The following is a 20,480-nucleotide window of genomic DNA, read 5'->3' on the forward strand; positions in this document are numbered from 1 at the left end:
TTCATTTAGAGATACTGAGAAATGGCTATATGATCACCCCAATCCTGACTCAATCATTTATATTCTTGAAGTTCCCTTATCAGCTGCTTTCTCTTCTGCACAAACACCCCACCAATTCAAATATACCCTCTCAAAGTGCACCAAAATACGGGGAAATTTCTGCGCTCTCCATCAGCTGTTGGCCCCTTCTGCATTTGTGTTTGTGTTCGTGTGCGAGTTGAGTCCTTTAACATTGGAGGAGGTCAGGCATGGCGTGAAGTCAGTCGCATGCCCCCTCATCAGCTGCACCCCTCTTTTCGTTTTTGGCGTAACTGCGGCACAGTGAAAAAATCAGGCACCCCTCGAAGTAAAGCAGGTCGCTTGGAATAGGGCTGCAAATTCCATGCATTAATTAATTAAATAAATATTAGATTAACAGGGGCTGTCAGAGCAAAGAGTTTTCAGTGGAAAATTACATAGTAGAAGAGGGAAAATGCAGAAAGCCGGGTTAACTTTTAGGCGATTCAAATGTACTATTTTACCCGCCAAGCGTTAAAAGCTCGTAAGCAGTGCAAAGCTTGCCACCAAAGACTGTCACCCACCCACGCGGACTATGTCTTTGCTAAAAGCTTGCTTTTGACTGTTTTCAACGCTTTGCCACACAACTGTGCTTGGAAACTTCTCAACACGTATCGCGGACGACCTCTAAACAACCTTTTGACGCGCACCGTTCGCCCGTCAGCGGCGGCGGCGACGGCTGCCTGCTGCTCGCTTATTTCACTTTGGAATTTCGCGTTAACGCCGCCGCCGTCGTCAGCCGCGCAGCACAGCCGAGCAGCGGCAGAGGCAGCAACGGCAGCGATTACAGACCGAAAATAAAAGCGTTGAGCTCTCTCCTCCAGTGCAGCAGCAGCAGCACACCCAGCCAGACGAAATTTCCCCAGATTCAGTCTCCAGTCTTCGGTGAGTGGGTGCCCCCCAGTGCGACAAGTGATAAAAATAATCTGAAATTAAGTGAAGAAAAATAATAATAAAGTGAGCCATCGAGGAGGTGCATTCGAGATTCGGTTATTCGGGCTGCAGTCTCGTAATCTTCAATGGGAAATTTTCCATTCCGCTAGACGGCTGTTTCGTAATCATTACAAAATATTCCCACCCGTGTTTCTGAGTGTCTGTGTGTGTGTGTGCGATGGGATTTATTTGAACATTTACAATGAATTTATGACATTTTCTAGAACTCTGATGGAGCTTTCTCTACTACAGTAGTTCCTCTGCTGGAACGACACCCCCTTCGCTGCCAGCTATCGGATAACAGCGGTCCACTCGAAGGCAGTTTTACTACCGGCTCAACCGGCTCTCTTTTGCTGCCACACGAACGGTGGGAGAGAGAGAGTACGTGTCTCTCGCTCTTCGCCTTGCGGTGCTTGAGCTCATTTGGTTATTGGCAAAGTTTCAACTGCAATTTGTAGTCGCGGCTGCGGTTTTTGTTCTTTATAAATAGTTGCCGCAAAATGTTAAATATTTGTTTCCACATATAAAATCTATATCTTTCGTTTAGGTTTCAATTAGCCAGCGTCATCGCCAGTTTTTTTCGGTTTGTTGACACTCTTCTGCTGTCTTCTCTCGCGCTCTTTGCCTTTTATCTATTTTATTCACCTTTACGGGTGGGTGGGAGAGCTGCATAAGTTTACTGTAAATTACAACTGTATGCGAATATGCGTAATCGTTCAAAGAGCAACAAACTGCGATATAAGATCTTTAGCTACGTGAGAGAGAGAGAGCGCAAGAATGAGAGTAATAGGATGGGAGAGAAAGAGAGTGGCAGCCAGCCAGCCACTAGGGGTGTTTGTCCGATAGAAACAAGTTTTCGAGCAGCAAAGACTTCCTCATTTTTTGAAGGTCAACCCGAGGTACATACAACAGAATTAGATAACAGATAAACTAGAACTAGAATGAATGAAGTCTTTCAAACCGCTGACTGCATTTACTCCGCATTAATATCTCCAAAGAAATTTGCTCCAAAGACAATCGTGTGGAACGAATCTCCACAGACAGCAATTACTGTATATTTTACCTCTTTCCGCATTTCGCTTGATGTTGTACATTCCGTTTTTTTTCGCTGCACTCTTTGTGCATCCCATCCCATAAGACATATTCACATAGGCGATGAAAGAGGTCAAACAATCAGAGCAGATAGTGAGTGAGCAAGAGAGAGAGCGAGAACTTTTCTCAGCTGTTGCCTACCGACAATTTACAGTTTCCTACAATGTCCCCTCCGCTTGACGTCAGTTACATCAGCATCTCATGTGGTTCTTATCAACGCTGCCGTGGATCGTGGCTGTTCTTTTGACCCACTGTGTCGTCTTGAGAGGCCGGACCTAAAATCTCGTTATGATAATGTTCGCAGAGACCTTTGGAACGGCTGTCGTGGGGGGCTTGTTTTTTTATAGCAGATACAAGCTCCGCACCAAAATGTTCCACCCAAAGACACCTAAACACTGTTACTGTTTGTTTTTTCCAGTTCATGTCGTTTCATTTTTTTTTCGTTGCTCGTTTTATCAGCTTGTTTTTCAACACACAAACACACACACCACACGGATACGCTCGATGTTGGGGCGGCACATGTGTCTGTTTTTTATTTTTATACCAGTTCCTTGATAGCAACGTAAATTTCTTTTGATTGGTGTCTTCGCTTCCACCATCTCTTCTTTGTCTTATATATTTCTCCGATTTTCGGGCAACGTTTCATTCCCCGTTTAATTGCCGGCCCGTGTAGGTGTGTATCAGTGTAAATCGGTTATAGATAGATTCCGCCAGCTATCTATTGAATGTGTTATACCATCTAGTGTTATATGGGGCTATTTTATTGTGTGCTGTGATGGAACATTGTTTTTGACACGTTTTGTTGGTCTTATCTATAGATTTCGTATTTCCCTCTCCAGTCCTTGACTCAATGTCAATGTCAAACAAGTCAAAATGTATCCCTGGAATTGTATTGTAGCCAACATCTCTGGGTATATGTATCTTTTTTTCTGTCCCCCCTTCCCCACCCTCTTTCTTTCTCTCTTTCTCCAAACACGCGCCGCACGACTTTCGGTTTTCAAAAAATTCGCCACAAGTTTCATAAGCAACACGCAGCAGTGGGCTCTGGCAACATGCTGCTGGGCAACATTGTTGCTTGACCTTGTTCAATGTCAGGCGGCCCAAAGCAACTTCGGCACATGCGCACGCCCACACGTCCAGCAGGCCGCAGCCAGCAGCAGGCTGAAAGTGAAAGTTTCGACGTCACGCATTATGTGGGTGATAGAAAGAGATGCACACAGCATAGAGAGCGAGTGAGAGGGGGCATATGTGTACGGATGCGTGTCCCCTCCAGGGCTTTGCCTTTGATTACATCAGAGGTTGACAACGAAAGAGCTTCCCCGACTTTGTTCAGTTAATACAAATTCGTCGTCGAGGTTGGTTCACACTTCACTCTGTCTCTCTTCCTAAACTTCTCTCTTTGGTTATGAACAAAATTGTGCTTCGGTTTTATAAGTTTTGTTGTTGGGCAAATAGGTAAAAATATGCAAAAGTTCCATAAAGCGAACGCGGCTTAGCTATAATTACAGAGTGCAGTGATTTATGAGTGCCAATTATAGTTTTTGTTAATTAATTTCACTTGAAAAAAAAGCTGAGCAACATTTTGTGTGTACGTGAAATGTTGAGGGAGACGGAGAGCGCACACGCGCTGCCACTCTCTCGCGCTCTCTTTGCTGCTTGCTGCTCTTTGTTCTAGCTATCAGTTGTGTATTACACTAGTCAGCAAAGAAGTTGAGTCATTAGGCAGTGTGATCTTTGGTGTTAGCAAAGGGGGACACATTTTGTGTTTGGTAACCAGATACACATATTTATCCGTTAATCTATTAGAAAACCTTCAATGGCAGCCGCGCAGCTGAAAATGATTGAGCCACGCCTATTTCTGAAATCTCCATAGAATGAAATTATACAAAATATTTCTGTAAATCTTCGAAATCATCTCAAATGCAGCCTTCGCTTTAGTTGTCTTTTCTATTGTACACATAAATCTATCAAAATTTCGTACACCTCCCCCGAATTAGCTGGTTAGGCACCGCGTTCACACATAAGCCGTCAAAATTCTACGTTTAGGACTTGCTGTGGTGGCTGGCAAGCCAGTGCAGAACCCATTTATACGCCTACTAACATGTCACGATCATTCTCTTTCTTCTTGCCACTTGTGTGCGAATGCGACTCAACCACCGACACAAAAATGGATGCGGATATTGCAGAACTACACTCGAATCTCAAATATGACCACCTACTTCAACTACCCAAGCAAGGAGCTGCAGGATGAGCTGAGGGGCATTGCCCAGGCCATCGTTGCACCCGGCAAGGGTATTCTGGCCGCCGATGAGTCCGTGTCGACCATGGGCAAGCGTCTGCAGGACATTGGTGTGGAGAACAGCGACGAGAACCGTCGTGCCTACCGTCAGCTGCTGTTCAGCACTGACCCCAAGCTGGGTGAGAACATCTCCGGCGTGATCCTCTTCCACGAGACGCTGTACCAGAAGGCCGATGATGGCACCCCCTTCGTTGATATCCTCAAGAAGAAGGGCATCATTCCCGGCATCAAGGTCGACAAGGGTGTCGTCCCACTGTTCGGCTCCGAGGATGAGACCACCACCCAGGGCCTCGACGATCTGGCCGCCCGCTGCGCCCAGTACAAGAAGGACGGCTGCGACTTCGCCAAGTGGCGTTGCGTCCTGAAGATCGGCAAGAACACCCCATCCTACCAGTCGATCCTGGAGAACGCCAACGTGCTGGCCCGCTACGCCTCCATCTGCCAGTCGCAGCGCATCGTGCCCATTGTGGAGCCCGAGGTTCTGCCCGATGGTGATCACGATCTGGATCGTGCCCAGAAGGTCACCGAGACCGTCCTGGCTGCCGTCTACAAGGCTCTCAGCGACCACCATGTCTACCTGGAGGGTACCCTGCTGAAGCCCAACATGGTCACCGCCGGTCAGTCCGCCAAGAAGAACACTCCCCAGGAGATTGGCCTGGCCACCGTCTTGGCTCTGCGCCGCACTGTCCCCGCCGCCGTCACTGGTAAGCGACATCTCTGAATCCTTCTTTTCCCTGTCTAACTGAACCTTTTGTTTAGGTGTCACCTTCCTGTCGGGTGGTCAGTCTGAGGAGGAGGCCACCGTCAACCTGAGCGCCATCAACAATGTTCCTCTGGGCCGCCCATGGGCTCTGACCTTCTCGTACGGTCGCGCCCTGCAGGCCTCCGTGCTGAAGGCCTGGGGTGGCAAGAAGGAGAACATTGGCGCCGGTCAGAACGAGCTGCTGAAGCGCGCCAAGGTGAGTTTCTTAGTGCTGGAACGTAGCTTTAGTTTGGGCCTAGCTAAGTGGTGTTTAGTAATATAAGTGCCGGGTGACGGTGTCCGCGGGTATATTTTCCATGGTATAAGCTACATTATCGCCCTGTATAAAACACAAAACCCCCACCACAATCCCATCCTAATGATCCCGTTATGAAACCCGATTCCGTGCAATCTAATCTGCAAGCTAAATAATCCTTAACCTTTCATCATTTCCATTATCTTATCCTAACTCACATTCAAATAACTGAACTCATCGTAAAGTTATTTGATTATCGATGGAAAGAGCGAAGGGAAATTCTTTTCTTTTTCTTTTTAATCTTTAATCAGTTTATTCACTAATAAACTTAATTCCTGCATCATTCTTCATACTTTAACACATTGAACCCATAATCTATTTTCATTTAATCTCGCAAACATCTAATCCAACCTCAATCCTAACCTCATACTCAGGCGAACAGTGCGGCCAGCTGTGGCTGCTATGAAGCTGGTTCTGTCAGCGGTGCTGCTGGTGGCGATACTTTGCATGTGGATGATCACAAATACTGAGAGAACAAGAAACAGAGGAACCATTTTAACCATTACTATCAATGAAAAATCAATTAAAATTAAAGCTTTTCCATTAACCCGAACCTCTACCCATGATGGGCTTACCTCAACACTTTCCTTCATTACTTAACCCTTTCGCATTACCACACGCACGCTGCTGTAGCTGTAACCTTAAACCCGAAACCTTACAAATGCTCCTTAATTGACTAATCCCAACCACAATCCTACCGCTCTCCTCTTTCCCTCCCACGCACAGGCCAACGCTCTAGCTTGCCAGGGCAAATACGTGGCCGGCTCGATTCCCTCGTACGCCGCCAATGCCAGCCTCTTTATTGCTGGCCACAAATACTAAACAAAAATGCACAGCCCCAAATCAGATTCAGAATAAGCGGTGCTCTCACCCCAGGCTGAACTCTGCTGGGCCTGAAGCTGCACGGCGACTGGCAGACATTCCACTACGCATGGATCACACTTTTCTATTCGACTTTTCCATACACTATATTTACTGACTAGACCTTACGATTGATGATCTGATGCTTCGAATTCAGACAAACACAACACCGACAAGCAAAATAAATTATCTATTACATTTTACAAACATTTATATGTTTCATGTTTACTTTTTCTTTATTTAGTTTTAGTTTATGTATATTTTAAGTTATTAATTTGTTATGTTTTTAAACTGTTACGTGAATGATGGAAGCCCTTTCCCAGCCTGACACTCACCTCACTCAGCTTTTGCTACCACTTCCGTTGGACTCGTTTGTACTGGACTTTTCAGTGTTAAATTGCATTTAATCGAATCAGGCCGTACCCTCGCAGTAGTTTTAAAGTTTTACGGGCATTTGTGAGTACGAGACGGGTGTGTGGGCGAAAGCGTAAGAGGTTTCTGCAAGTGGCAGGGCAAAGTTTTCGGCTGGGGAGAAAACTTTAAGGAATCAACCAACTGGCTGGCAAAATGTAACAAACTTTTGCTCCTGCGGCAGTCAAAGTTATGAGTTGCGATATAATTAAGGCAAATTGTTTGTAACTAAACGACTTTATGGGATAATCTCTCGATAGTTTTCTGCCCACATGAAACTAACTTTATTTATTCTTTTCGCAGGCTAACGGTGAGGCTGCCGTCGGCAAGTACGTGGCCGGCACTGCTGGCAGCGGCTCCGGCTCCCTGTTCGTGGCCAACCACGCCTACTAAGGAGTGGCGGAACAACGCCCACAACACACACATATATTTATACAACAAAAATATCTATATATATAAAAAGCAGATTGCTTCAAATGTTTGATTTTTGGCAGATTTGTTTCTCTTTAACTTAGTTTCGAGAGCTAAGCAGCAAGCATATAAAAAAACACAAAAAAAAAATAGAAGAAAAAACGAAAGATTTAAACAGAGAATAATGATAAAAATTTAATCATATATTTGAGAAAATGAATACATAAACAGCCCCCAACAAATAATACAAGCAAACCAAACAAAAAACAAAAGTGAATACAGAAATATATGAAAGAGGATTATGTTGATTGAGACGCAAACTTATCTTTAGTTGTAAGCACAAGAAACACAATTGTTGAAGTTCTATTATATATCTATCACTATGATTACTACGAGTAAGATTTCAATGTCGAACGGGCAGAGGTCGTAAATCGTTTGGACATCTAAGCACATCTAAAACAAAAAGCACAATCAACAATCAAGATCCTTGTTGGAAGCATCCGTTGTCCCGCAGGCATTGAAATCGCACAAAGGTTTATTACTTTTTTTAACGTTTGTATACAAAACTGTTAAATGGAAATCAAACGTTTTATTATTATTATTATTACAATTTATATTTATGATTAAATAAGTATAAGTGAAAATACAACAAATGACGCAAATAAACAAACACAATACCATAAAAAGAAAACAAAACAAAAGGAAAAACCCAACAGCAAGCACAACAACAACAATATTCATGCATTGTGAGCGAACGAATTGCTGTTGTCCCAAAAAAAGAAAACAAAGAATATTTATGCCACGGTGCAGCAGCCACCGTGCGATTGTTACTCGTATTTATCGATCGTTTCCACCCACTGAGCCACACGATCCAAAATGTGATCGAAATCGATTGTAACCAAGACAACTAACCCAACAATATCGTGCATGTATTGCCAACATAAATATGTGTGTACATGTTTGTGTCCCAGCTTGAATGTTAATCAAAGTTCGATGAGCGAAACAGCAAACAGGGCATCGTGGCAAACAAACTGTAAAAAACCAACCACAATAACAACAGAAAACACCAGCAGGAACATAGACAACAACAACTATGTGTTCCACATAATATTCAAGAAATTAGTTAAGGATGTTTGTTGAACGAACATCATTCAATAAAAGATCCTAAAGAGCAAAAACAAAACAAAATATTGAATGATATTTATATTTGATTTATTTTATTATATATTAAATCTAAAAAAAGATATTTTAGATACTAAAAGCAACTAATTAGAGTTAGAGCTAATTATTTTTATTGATTTAACATTTTATTTAAATTTTAAAAGCATAAAAGAAATGTGTTGCACATGCGCCAGCGCGACATACAGTTGAGGCAGCACTGGACACTAGCGCGAGCTGAGTTTAAATGCAGGAAAAGCTTTTAGGGGGGAATACATTGACTTGGGAATGCTTACTCTCAGAACTGAAGGAATTGATGAGGCTTTTGGACTTAACATCAAAATGTAATTAATTGCCATAAAAACATGAAATTGGAGTTAATTTGTAATTGTATTGAATTTATATTGAATTGAATTAGTGTTTTGGGTTATCATGCTGAACAAAACCTTAAAACAAAACTAACAACAATTGTTCCTAGATCATGTCTAACCATCAGTTTCATTTCTTTCCTTACTCTTCCTGGCCCTGTGGCGTTCTAGGGCAAGTGCAGTCCGAGAGCCCTTAGCCATGAACTTATCGGCGTCCTGCGAAGCGGAGTGCAAGCCTTTGGCCACGGGTTGCAATGGATGATCCATGGCGAACAGCACTTTGGGCAAGGTGAGTGTCTCTCTCCGTACGGCTTGTTTGGGCACAAGATTCACAGCGAGGTTCTTGTCGTACAGGTTGAGCGAGTAATCGGTGCGGAGGACGCAGACGTGAATGAGGGAGTCGGAAAACAAATCGTTTCTAATGCCCGATTTCACCGCATCGATGGCCAGAGCCTCGGCCTGCTGCTCGGCGAGATTGGCGTGCCAGCCCTTCTCCAGCACAGCCATGGCAGCCAACTCCAGCTGTCCAGGTCCATTCGCTGCGAACGGAATCTTATCCGAGGTGCCATCGAAGTGGATGAAATATAGACTGGGCCCCCCACTGTCCACCCCGCCGACGAGCAGATTTACCTGAATTTTGCCGTGAAAGCGATACAGTAGATGCTTGATAAACTGATTGGCACATACGACAGGCACCTTGGACGAGTGCGTTTGCAGTCGGTGCAGCTCCATTTGGGCGGCAGCCAGACGCGCGACTTGGTGCAGATCCCCGCAGACCCCGTAACAACCAATGCTGCCAGAGAGAAGAGGAAAAGGTAAGCGGATGTGGCGGGACCACACAGGAACACTCACTAAATGTTATCCTGCAAGCGATATAAGGTCTTCATGGAATTTGTGGTAGCCATGCCCGCGGCTGTGGCCTTTCTGTCGGTGGCAATGATGACTCCATCACGATACTTCACACCCACCACACAGCTTCTAGTAATCTCTGGCGGCATGGGAATAAAGCCATGGCGATGAGCGAGTTTTCTGTCACTAGAGATTGAGCAGAGATGGGCATTGGTTTGCATTATCCACAGGGACTGTGGCACCTACCGCTCACGATTGCCAAAGCTGAATCCTGTGGAACTTCTTTGGCAGTGGCTGTCCGCCTGCAGCATGGATGCTGCGTTGAACATGATTTGATTTGGAATATTTTGATATTTAAAATAAATTAGAACTGTGCTTAGCTGAAGCTAAAAGCACTGACTACTTGTGATCTGATTCTCCAATGGAATACACTTCGATTGATGTTTAGTTTTCGATCTGCAGGATTGCCTTTTATCCTAGTAAGGAAAATGTGTTTGAGCTGCAGATACATTTTCTACAGTGCCAAATCAATGTCCTGACAGTTGGTTCTGTTTTTGTAGCACTGTTTCTTTGACACCTTTAATTTCCGCTTTGAGTTCACATTTCATTCTGATGACAAAGTTGCAGCCACAAAATCAAAGTTGTATCGCAATCATTTCGCTTGTTTCAACACGCTATCCGCAGATACGAAAGGTACATTGTATATTTGTATGCAAAAATAATAATATTAATAGTCTTTTTCTTGGTTATCATGCTGTGTCGCCTATCAATCGCAATATTCTGCTTTTGCATTCCGTTCTTTGGTCACAAGTTCAAGACCACCAGACAGCCTCGAGGCCGGGCGAGGTCTTTGTTCGTTTTGTTAGTGTGTAATTTTATTGAATTTCGGTCGCAAATGAAATGCACAATTTCCTTCCTTAGTTGTAAATGCAAATGTAAACACGAGCGCAACAAGCGACGCAATCCGTGTGCAGTGATCCATTTTCCATATAGCTTCGATTGTTGTTCCTGCTGTCCGGAGTGCAAAGTTCGCTTAATCGCAACCAAATCCAATGCCCAATGCAGGGTGTGCCTTGGAGCATGGACAGACAGACAGATGGTGACGTGACGACTGGGGGCATTGTAATGCCCACTGCAGAGGTACAGCTTTAGCGAGCACCTTTATTTACCCAACCGATTCCGATGAGCCGTTGCGTCATTTGTGGTCTCCAGTTCGTTGCCTGGCACTAAGGATGGCCAAGTGCGATCGATATTTATTTATCCCATGGATATACTCAACCCAAATTAAGGCCAAACAGCGGCAGTTGCTTGCTCTCTGGCAACTGATCGATTGGAAGCAACAAATCGTGTCAATATCGACTCCACTTTGAGCTCAGTTTCCTGCCAAATGTAGCGGAAATGTTGCACAAGGAAAAGATGGTGCGAACGCTCCTGGCATTTGGCATACTGATCCATCCAGCCTGTGGCAGTGTCAACAATTCCATTGTCATTCACACCCCCGACACCACACCACACCCAACCAGTTCTCTGGCATTTACTGTGGCAGCTGTTGGGCGCTGGGTGTTGGGTGTTGGGTGTTGGCTGCTGGCACAAAGAGTGTCCACAAAAGTGGAATTAATTGTATTTGCATAGCATGTAAACATCATCACGTTGCCGGCAGGATCTCAGCCGGCTGTTGCTGTGGCTGCTGCTGCCAGTGGCAACAATTCTAAACTGTTCCCGCACACCCTTCTCCCACGCAACAGCCCACGAACAGCCATTGTATCCTTCGGCTTCCTGCGGTGCAATTGTGTTTTGCCCTGTGCCGGCACGTTGCTGATTACGCAGCAAGACGAGCAAAGGCGCAAAGCTACATAAATATCAACAGCACGTCATGTGGCGTCAAAGAGGAAGTGATGCTGGCAGAGTCAAAGACGCAAATGGTGCGCCATCAGCGTGTTCGGGCGGAAATTGAGACCCAGAACCCCACAGACACAGCCAGAGCCGCAGATCTGGCGTCTGCAACTGATTGAGCTGTGGATTATTCAGGACATGCTCCATCAATTAAATGACTCGCTGCGCAAGCCAAATCGATATGAAATCAGCCACAGTCCCGGCTCTTCCTTCTGCACACGACTTGACCGAGGGATAACCGCATTGCGGCCAACTGCTCGCTCGCCAGCTGTAATTGCAGGTGCCCGGCTACCAACTGCGCAGTCATGTGTCTCCCTCTGGGTCTGTGTGTGTGTGAGCAGTTTCTAATTAGCTGCAAAACACCACTCGAGGGCCCAATAACAAAACCAAATGCGTGACAACAACGCCCACGCTGCAAAAATAGCTCTAAACGAAGGCACCAGCAAAGTCCACGACAAACACACACAAGTCCTTGCCCGTCTAGTCCGCACCCAGATGCATTAGATTGGACACCAATGGCTGCACAGTGGCACAAATCCAAGCTACATGTGTGAGGGAATAGAGTAGCGCAGAAAGCAAGAGATTTCCACATGAAAATGTGCAAAAAACTTCAATTTTTTTATGCTTAATTTTAGTAGAACAATTTCCAGAACTTCCCCATACTTTCCACTGTTCGTTGGTCATTGCAAAGTCCTTTCTCTTTGCACTCTCTTTCCCTTTTTCTTTCGCTTGCTGTGCCTTCCCTTTGGGGGCTTGTGTGCATTTTGGGCCATGTGCGTTGTCGTCGTCGCCATGGCGGCCAATGTGAAGGTCGATCGATCCATCTGCTCCTCCCAGCCATTGTCCCACATCCCCCTGCCAACCCACTGTCAACCCTTTGCCCACTCCTCCTACTCTCCATGCCAATTTATGTTCATTGAGTTGATGTTGATTTGTGCGCCGCGCCATGATTTTTGAATGGAATGTAATTTATATTTGTGCAGGGGCGGGTGCGGGTGCGGGGGGTGCCTGTGGAGAGTCCAGTTGGAGAACCGCTGACCGGCAGACGGGCGTGCACTTGACTGCATTTTGGCTCGCTGCATTGGCCGTGCGCCAAATGCATCGTCGAAGCGACACAAATTGTCTGGCTCTTCCCTCTCGCTCGCCCGACTCTCTCTGTCTCGCTTTGTCGCGGAATCTTTTTCTCACGCGTTGTCTAACTGTGTGCAGTTTGCATTCTTGTGCAGGAATGACAATATGTAGCTGAAAGTATTTCTCAAATGGAATGGGCTGCCAGGCTGCAGCTCGAAATTCCGTGTGTACGGCGGCTGTGGGTGCATAAGAAGCCCTAATTCGTACTCAAATATTATTAAATTCAAATTGAACATACATTAAACATTATTGAGACTGTTTTAGCTGTTACAAACTCAGGAATTGACCAGTGCGAAATGTTGCTTGCGAACTGACCCCAAATGTCGCATGGGACAAGTCTTACGGGACCCCAAAATGTTGCTGGCGACATGTCGCACGGGACCTGAAATGTTGCACGGGACTTATTGCAAGGGACATAATTCTATTCCGTGTTGGAAGGGACAATTCCTTTGTTTTTAACAGTTTAAAAATGTTCTAGCGTGTTCAATGATGTAAAACCAAGTTGCTTGAGTTGTTCAATAATGTTTAGTCAAGCTGATCAAGTTGCTTTTATGCATCAACGAAATGTACGGCAAATTCCTTTAGAAGAATTATCCACTGACAATTTCCCGTCAGCTCTGCAGACAGACCTTAAAGTAAAACGGAAATTTAATAACTTTGGCAGCAATTCATGTCCGTTTATTGAGGATTATTGCGTACAATAACAAACCGCATCACAAAAAGCAAAAACCGCATTTTAATCTGCGACGGATATGCAAATGACTTCTGCTGCCTGATTGGGTCTGATTTTAGTTAAGCATTTTGGGCATCGTCGTTGCTGTTGTGCCACCCACTCTAATCGAGCATGAATAAATTACGCAAGCCGAAACAATTAATTGTCGCACTCGAAACAGGCAACAACTTGCAACAATAACAAGAGGGAAATCGAAGTTGAATTTTGGACATAAATTCATTTATCTTATGTGTGAATAAACGAATCGAGCGAGAGAGCAGCAGCCAGAAATTTGGGAAATGCTTGAGGTAATTTTATATGAACAACAAAAATCAGTTGCAATTTTCATTATTACATTTTTGCTGGCGGTTACGTGACTCGCTGCCATCTCCAATTAGAGCTGCGACGGTTCTCGTGGGAGAGCGCAGAGTGGGAGAGAGCGGCAGAGCGGGAGAGCGGCAGCGAGCTTTTGCGGTAGATTCGCTGTAAATCTTATGCGTTGCTCGAACACGATTCGTAAATGGAGCCGCAGAGGCTGACGGCTGCCGGCTGCCAGCTGCACTGCCGCTTCGCCGAGTGCAAGCGGGCAATGGGGTGGAGTGGAGGAGAGTGGAGTGCCAGGTGAATGAACGTAAGAGTGTTGCTGTCGCGTCTCAGACTTTCACTGCGATTGCATCATAGAACTTTCCCAACGCCTTGACATTCTCTGTGCACAACCCCGCCCCCGTCCCGCCCCCGCGCACGTGCAATTAAAATGCCTTTGAAATGCAATCTTGTGCGGCATCGCGTGAGTTTTCGCTGCTCTGGCTCTGTGTGGATCTGTGGCTGCCGCTTTGCGGGCTTGCATAATGGCCGTGATTTCCCGGGAAGTTGTGGAACCGGGGCCGGGGGTAGGTAGCGGTCTGGAAGTAATTATATGTGCAAATATTTTCTAACGAGCAAATGCAATGAATACCATTTAATTGACATGGCCAGGGGCAGCCAGAGGGAATGTAATGAGAGAGAGAGAGAGAACTCATTATATTCCTTAGCTATCTGTATCTCTATCTCCCTCTAACTGCTTTGCGCTCTCTTTTGCAGCACGCAAAAATGGGAAAGCCTTTTAGCGGCTTACGTGGAATTCTCCTGCTACTGCCTTGATGAAATGCAAAACTAAATTGGATTACAATTATAATTGAAGCGCGCTCAAGGACCTTTGGAAAGAGCCACCAAAGGCTGCCAATCAGCTGCGACATTTATCTCTCTCAAAGGCCAATGAGTGGCAAAGAGTAGCAGGTAAAGCTTTGCTCCACTTAAGCCCGAAACTTTTAGGAAAACCTTCCTCAATTCCAACTAAAATATATTCACAGAATTTCACATTCTTACAGTCTTAATTTTAATTTACAATTTGTTTTCCAGGAAGCGCCCAAGCTATAAATAAATAAAGCTGGAACCAATGCCGGACTACGTCATGGCTGAAAACTAATAAAAACTAACTGGAAAAAAACACATAAAAATACGCAAAGAAAACAAATAAAAGAAAAGGAAAACAGACACAACTTTTACGACATAAGCAGAGAAAATTCATTGACCTGCCGGGCGGGCTGCGTCCTTAACCTTAACCCCAGAGCCGCTACCCAGCCAAGGATCAAGAGCTAAGCCAGAGGCCAGAAGCCAGAAGCAGGCAGGCCAAAGGAAACTCTGATTTCAAAACCCACTTTATGTCCTCTGGTTAGCGCCACAGTCCTTTGCACGTGAAGCTGACAAAATATTATTCTGGCATAATTACCTCCTACCCGACAAAAAGTACTGAAGGATAGCCCAACCCCGTGGGAGTGCCCACCCACGCCCACAGCCACAGCCACAGCCACTCGTGCAATTAAAGTTGATGCCAGCCAATGTGAGACGCACAAAAGCCATTTCAACATTTAGATTTCCCATTACAGATGGCCAAAATGGAACAAAACTGTGGGAAAACTATGCCAAAACTGTGTCAGACTATAGGACACAGTGGAGCACAGCAAAGAGCAGTGGAAAAATGGTTGAATTTTCCACATTGCAGCCAAAGGAGTGCGCTTCCAGAGGCAACGAAAGTGGAGCTGGAGCTGGAGCTGGAGCTGCCTGCCTTGACTTACTTTTCTTTGCCACTTGAAGAGTGTCTTGCGCTCAGTTGATTTTGGAAATTAATTGAAATTTGCGGGGCAGGTCAGAGTCTCAGTCTGCAAATTGAAATGCGCAGTTTTGCAGCCACTGTCCCAGTGGGGATGGGATGGATATCCTTAAGCTTCAGCTCTTTTGATGCGGCTTTGGCATTGGGAAAACTTTGCACAGATATTTAGCTGGTTGAGCGCGCAAAGTGAAAAGGTTTGCTGGCCGCTGGATTGGGTAAATTTGAAATGGAAATGCCAATGCCAAAACCCAATGCAACCCGAACAATTTTACACGTTACACTCTACACTTTGGACACATTTGATAGTCGTGCGTATGACAAGTGCAAATTTCTGTGTAATCACGTGAATAGTGCGCGAACCACCAAGTGCCAAAGTGCCGCGAGTGTGGAAAGTACGGCCCAAAGTCGAGACATTTCCATGGCAAAAACAAATCAAAGGAAGTTCTTTGATAAAGAACAAGTATTAATACCACAAAGATACCTCTTGCTGCTGAGCAGTTTAACTTGGAACGGATGCGGACTCCTTTCTTTCATGCAGCTCTAAAAACCTTTCCTTTAACCTGCCAACCCTCGCTATCAAAAATCATGGCGTCAATGCAACAGAAAGGGAAAGGGAAAGGGAAAGAGAAAGAGAAAGAGCTTGCGGGCCAGACGTAGCCAAAGTTGAAGGCGAGACAGTGCGCACTGCATTTTGCCTTCAATGAATACTTTGAACCCTTGACTGAGTGGCCGACTGCCCAACTGCCTGACCGACTGACTGCCTGACTGCCTGACTGCCCTGCTCCGCATTTCATTTCGATTGATGTGCGCTGATTTGTATTGATTTCGCTTCTGTTCTTTGCATTTGTTGCTGTTTCATTTGCATAAAGTGTAAAAATGTGCTCAGAGCTGAGCGTTGGGATGGCGGGCGCGCTGCCGTGGATGTGGATGCCTCAAGTTCAGACGACTAAGCAATTAAAGCAGCAACAGCAACAGCAACAAAAAGCGAGTCAATGGAAAACTGCAAATCAGTCGGAAGGGGGAGCTGGAGGGGGTTGTGGCTGGAGTTGGGGGACTGGGAAAGTCACTCGTCGGCGACGCATTCATTTCATTAAGCTGCCAGCTGTCGCTTAAACAAATTCAAGAAAGTCGAGACTTTGACACGGCTTCCAGTGGGGCGCTGCGACGAGGCAGCACCTGGGGTTGAGAGACCTCAGGGTCTCCCTCCCTCTCTCTCTCTCTCTCTCTCTCTCTCTCTCTCTCTCTCTCTCTCTCTCTCTCTCTCTCTCTCTCTCTCTCTCTCTCTCTCTCTCTCTCTCTCTCTCTCTCAAGCTGGAATGCATTTCCATTTAAAAAGCCGTTTATAAATAGCCGGGCTACTGGAATCCAGAACAATTCACCTGCCACAGACAACTTTCCCAGCTTGGTCAGTTCCCCCCACCACCAACCTTCCCCGTTTTTCACAGCTCTCGGAATTCACTTGGCCTTTCCCCTCACACATGGCTCCACGTGGCTCTTGGTTCTTGCGGTCATGCGGAAATTGTTTTAGCCGCAAAACAAAAGGAAATGTTGCCAAAATTTCGTTATCCGTAAAAGTTTTGCCATCCTCCCGGAAGTGGGGAAGGGAACGGAAGGGAAGGGGCCACAAAAGTTGAACAAAAAGGCAGAAAATAAAGAGGCCCGAAAACAGAAAAGTAATATTAATAGGATTTTGGCTAATGAGGATGTAGAGGGAGGGGCAGAGCTCATCCTAAACAATTTACGAGCCACTCTGTGGGGGAGTTAAAGGCTGCGAAAAGATCAGCCAACTGGTGGATATCCTCGGGAACAGCAGATAAATGCTTATGTTTATGTTTCTTAATGTTTATTTGCCAAAAGGAGTGCACAAAAATGCAGCACATCGATGGAAAATGCCCGTTCCATGGATCCCAAAAACATTCTAGGAATTGGGACTCGCTTTTGCGCTCTTCTTGCGGCTGCAAATGAACAGGTTCGAAATTAGTTTTCAACTCTTGCTATTGCTGCAAGTATTTACCAATTCAAGAATATTTGTAGCGTGTAATGAACCAGCAATCGCGTGTCAGTTGTAGCTTCAGAATGGAGTGCACAGAACTCTCAAGGAACATATTCCATGTGTGAGATGTGAGAGGTGTCAGTGCGTGTGTTTGGTTGAGTAGAATAGTTGGTGGCATCAATTGGTGGCAAGTAGTAGCTGCACCACATGCACCATGAGAATCGTAGGAACGATGCCAAAGTGAGTGAGTTTTGTGCCGCCGCCTTCCTTGCCCTTTTTCTTTTTTCTCTTCACTGCCTCCTCTTTTTCCTGGCACGGACAACCCGCATGGTGACGGTCAGGACTCCAGTTCCAATTGGCGCATGTGTCGCACGGCGCCTTCTGTGCCTTTAAGTTCCTGACTTGCTGACAGCCAATAATGGGCGACCAGAAGCAGCAAATGTGTGAAATTGACTCTGCAAATGGTTACCAAAAATTAGCCGAAGAGACGGAGCAAATTGCTTACGTTTGTTGTAAAAATAATAGTGCGGGACCATGCAGTCGGCCAAGTATCCCAGGCCCGTCGATATGTTACCATCTCGGTTGTAATGTATCTGGATTCTGTCGCTAACGAATGGACAATAGAACCCCGTACTCTTAACTTCGCAATCCTTGTTCATGCTACAGTCGGCGCATTTCATTTTCTTGACGAACGCTGGTATCTCGATCTTGGTGGCATTGGCCCAAGCGACGGTTAAGGCCAAGTATGTGACTGCATAACACAGTAGAGCGCACATTTTAGTTGTAAATTGTTTGTTTTTGTGTGGAAAATTTCCTTGAGTAAAACAGTTCTGATCTGATCTGATAGCTGTCGTTCCACTGACGACTGCTGGCTGTCTACAAAGGCCACTAGAATGGCCGACTGTGTTGTCCGACTGAGGTTTTAGCCAACTTCAAACTGACAATTGGCTCCATGATGCAGTTCAACATTATTAACTAAATTTTATAAATTATTGTCATCGTTTCCTCCCACACTTTGTACCGCAACAATGAACAAATATATTAAAATAAAGCTACAGACATGAGTGTGTTTGGTTATTGTTTTAGTACAAGTTGCTGGCAAATCATTTGCTGCACCAAATGGATGAGAATCATGGAAACGATGCCGCAATGCGTGAGTTTTGTGCTCCTGCCCTTGCCCTTCTTCTTTTTCCTCTTGGTTCCTTCTTTTTCTTGGCACGGACAGCCCACGTGGTGAAGGTTGGGACTCCAATGCCAATTGGCGCATGTATCGCATGGCGCCTTCTGTGCCCCCAAGTTCCTGACCTGCCGACAGCCAATAACGGGCGACCAGAAGCAGCAAATGTGTGAAATTGACTCTGCCAAATGGTCACCAAAAGTGAATTGGAAATGTTAGAAATCAAGGAGAACTCTTTGCTCACTTTTGTTGTAAAAATAATAGTGCGGGGCCATGCAATCGGCCAAGTATCCCAGGCCCGTCGATATATTACCATCCGGATTGTAGTGAATCTCGACCCTGTCCACATCGAGTGGGCAATAGAATCCCGTGGTCTTAATATCGCAATCCTTGTTCATGCTGCAGTCGGCACATTTCATGCTCTTGATAAACTCTGGGATCTTGGCCCTGGTGGCACTGGCCAATGCGACGCTCAATGCCAGCAATGTGATTACCAAACACAACAGAGCGGACATTTTAGGTGTAAATTGTTTGTTTATTGTTAATTTTAGTTCTAAATGTGACAGACTGACAATTGGCTCCATGATGCAGTTGTACATATTTGTACCTTCTTATTCTTACATTTAAGTACCTCAAAATTCGATTAAAATGCTCTTACATTTCGTTTTATTTAATTGATTTTGTCGCACACATCAGAATTACAATGGAAAAGACTCCGCTGCAGCCTGCGCCACTTTTCTGCGGTGGCCCACATGGACAGCCCATCGGATTTAGATCGAGGAACGATCCACCCTTTCGTGGTATGTGGCACAATCGGAGCAGGGCTTGGTCCGCAGTTTATTTTTCACCTGCTGGCAGCCAATTTGAGGCGCCCAGAAACAGCAAGCCGATGAGATTTCCTCTACGCTTCGAACAGCCAACCATTGATAAATATTCTCAGTTAATTTAGTTGGGAGTTTACCTCTTTTGAGAAAGAAATGCCCGGGGGCCATGCAACTGCTCAAATGTTTCAGATTTGCTGCGGCCTTCCGTTCATCAATCAGATCCGTGTCCTCTGACTCGCGGCAGAAGTATCCCGAGGATACAATTTGGCACTCCCGATTCACCTGCTTGCAGTCACCGCATTCCATTTTGTCCAAGTAAGCGGATCGATCCGGTTGTGGTCCCTCGAGTTGGGCCCCTAGAGTGGCGAGAATAAACCAAAATATTCTATACATTTTCCACTGACTCCGCCAATGTGTTTGCTGTCGTTTGTGAAGCTGCCTTCACGGGCTACTAAGTTGGGTTTTTGTTAATTCTTTTCCTAATTTTACTGCCATCCAAAGCCCCCAATTCGATGAGTTCTCTCTGCCTTATGCAATTTCCAATTGAGGCACCTTTTTGGTGCAAATATTTTTTATTAACGTGACAATTGTGCATTTTGTCGGTGCACGGGCTGGCTATTAATAGCTTGACACTGCCACTGCCATTGTCTGGCTGTAGGTCTGGGTCGGGGTAGAGCGCTCATTGCCGCTCTCCTCTCTCTCTCTCTGTCCGCTCTCAGACACTGCTGCCAGTTGAGAGTCTACAAAGCATAAATGTTAGCCAAAAGCCAAGACAAAACTGAAACTCATTTAGTTTCTGGCCTGAACTTATTTCACTTTTATTTGCTGTTAATTCTTGCGGTGATTCAAGCCAAACTTCAAACCACTTTTGGCACGTGCTGCGGCCTTATGCAATGAAGCTCCCTCCCCGCTCATGACGCTGCACGCATGCAGTGACTCTCAAACTGCCAGCCAGTCAGTGCCACATTTTGGGCAGTTCAGTTTTGGCGTTTTTTGTGCCTGCGCCGCCCCTGCCGTGGCAAGTCTCTCAGCCATGCTGTAGCTGTGTGTGCGTGTGTGTGTCTGTACGAGCATGAAATCATGACATCATCGATGCGCGGGAAG

At 45.5% G+C, this 20,480-nt stretch overlaps 4 protein-coding genes across 7 annotated transcripts; 1 reads left to right on the forward strand and 3 right to left on the reverse strand.

Annotated features, from left to right (window-relative positions):
- Positions 1 to 760: 760 nt before the first annotated feature.
- Positions 761 to 7,378, forward strand: LOC117895953 (fructose-bisphosphate aldolase). 2 transcript variants are annotated; one of them, XM_034803903.1, is made up of 4 exons: positions 761 to 942; positions 4,269 to 5,085; positions 5,141 to 5,340; positions 6,166 to 6,282. In XM_034803903.1, the coding sequence occupies exons 2-4, from the start codon at positions 4,290 to 4,292 to the stop codon at positions 6,259 to 6,261; spliced, it is 1,092 nt and encodes a 363-aa protein (XP_034659794.1). In that variant the 5' UTR covers positions 761 to 942; positions 4,269 to 4,289; the 3' UTR covers positions 6,262 to 6,282. The 2 variants fall into 2 exon arrangements, with proteins under 2 accessions (XP_034659794.1, XP_034659795.1); XM_034803904.1 differs by lacking the exon at positions 6,166 to 6,282 and adding an exon at positions 7,015 to 7,378 and having other exon boundaries at positions 763 to 942.
- On the reverse strand, positions 7,196 to 9,848 carry LOC117895954 (proteasome subunit beta type-2-like). Its single transcript, XM_034803905.1, has 3 exons — positions 9,744 to 9,848; positions 9,501 to 9,683; positions 7,196 to 9,441 (listed from the first exon to the last, which is right to left on the reverse strand). Exons 1-3 carry the CDS (start codon positions 9,824 to 9,826, stop codon positions 8,766 to 8,768), a joined length of 942 nt encoding a protein of 313 aa, XP_034659796.1. The 5' UTR covers positions 9,827 to 9,848; the 3' UTR covers positions 7,196 to 8,765.
- A 7,561-nt stretch (positions 9,849 to 17,409) lies between these two features.
- LOC117895955 lies at positions 17,410 to 19,093 on the reverse strand. 2 transcript variants are annotated; one of them, XM_034803907.1, is made up of 3 exons: positions 18,797 to 19,093; positions 18,482 to 18,733; positions 17,410 to 17,569 (listed from the first exon to the last, which is right to left on the reverse strand). In XM_034803907.1, exons 1-3 carry the CDS (start codon positions 19,065 to 19,067, stop codon positions 17,553 to 17,555), a joined length of 540 nt encoding a protein of 179 aa, XP_034659798.1. In that variant the 5' UTR covers positions 19,068 to 19,093; the 3' UTR covers positions 17,410 to 17,552. The 2 variants fall into 2 exon arrangements, with proteins under 2 accessions (XP_034659798.1, XP_034659797.1); XM_034803906.1 differs by lacking the exon at positions 17,410 to 17,569 and having other exon boundaries at positions 18,417 to 18,733.
- Positions 19,094 to 19,242: 149 nt separating this feature from the next.
- Positions 19,243 to 19,810, reverse strand: LOC117895956. Of its 2 annotated transcripts, none has more exons than XM_034803909.1 (2): positions 19,514 to 19,810; positions 19,243 to 19,458 (listed from the first exon to the last, which is right to left on the reverse strand). In XM_034803909.1, the coding sequence occupies exons 1-2, from the start codon at positions 19,767 to 19,769 to the stop codon at positions 19,454 to 19,456; spliced, it is 261 nt and encodes an 86-aa protein (XP_034659800.1). In that variant the 5' UTR covers positions 19,770 to 19,810; the 3' UTR covers positions 19,243 to 19,453. The 2 variants fall into 2 exon arrangements, with proteins under 2 accessions (XP_034659800.1, XP_034659799.1); XM_034803908.1 differs by having other exon boundaries at positions 19,243 to 19,453; positions 19,514 to 19,804.
- Positions 19,811 to 20,480: the final 670 nt, after the last annotated feature.

This window comes from Drosophila subobscura, chromosome O, assembly GCF_008121235.1.
Source record: "Drosophila subobscura isolate 14011-0131.10 chromosome O, UCBerk_Dsub_1.0, whole genome shotgun sequence".
Lineage (NCBI taxonomy): Eukaryota > Metazoa > Arthropoda > Insecta > Diptera > Drosophilidae > Drosophila > Drosophila subobscura.

Coding starts and splice junctions, on each gene's coding strand:
- LOC117895953 (XM_034803903.1), top strand. CDS start 4,290: ATGACCACCTACTTCAACTACCCAAGCAAGGAGCTGCAGGATGAGCTG. Junction 5,086..5,140: donor TGTCCCCGCCGCCGTCACTG/GTAAGCGACATC, acceptor CCTTTTGTTTAG/GTGTCACCTTCCTGTCGGGT. Junction 5,341..6,165: donor AGCTGCTGAAGCGCGCCAAG/GTGAGTTTCTTA, acceptor TCCCACGCACAG/GCCAACGCTCTAGCTTGCCA.
- LOC117895954 (XM_034803905.1), bottom strand. CDS start 9,826: ATGTTCAACGCAGCATCCATGCTGCAGGCGGACAGCCACTGCCAAAGA. Junction 9,684..9,743: donor AGCTTTGGCAATCGTGAGCG/GTAGGTGCCACA, acceptor CTCAATCTCTAG/TGACAGAAAACTCGCTCATC. Junction 9,442..9,500: donor CGCTTGCAGGATAACATTTA/GTGAGTGTTCCT, acceptor TCTCTCTGGCAG/CATTGGTTGTTACGGGGTCT.
- LOC117895955 (XM_034803906.1), bottom strand. CDS start 19,067: ATGTCCGCTCTGTTGTGTTTGGTAATCACATTGCTGGCATTGAGCGTC. Junction 18,734..18,796: donor CTATTATTTTTACAACAAAA/GTGAGCAAAGAG, acceptor ACCATTTGGCAG/AGTCAATTTCACACATTTGC.
- LOC117895956 (XM_034803908.1), bottom strand. CDS start 19,769: ATGTATAGAATATTTTGGTTTATTCTCGCCACTCTAGGGGCCCAACTC. Junction 19,454..19,513: donor GCATTTCTTTCTCAAAAGAG/GTAAACTCCCAA, acceptor TTCGAAGCGTAG/AGGAAATCTCATCGGCTTGC.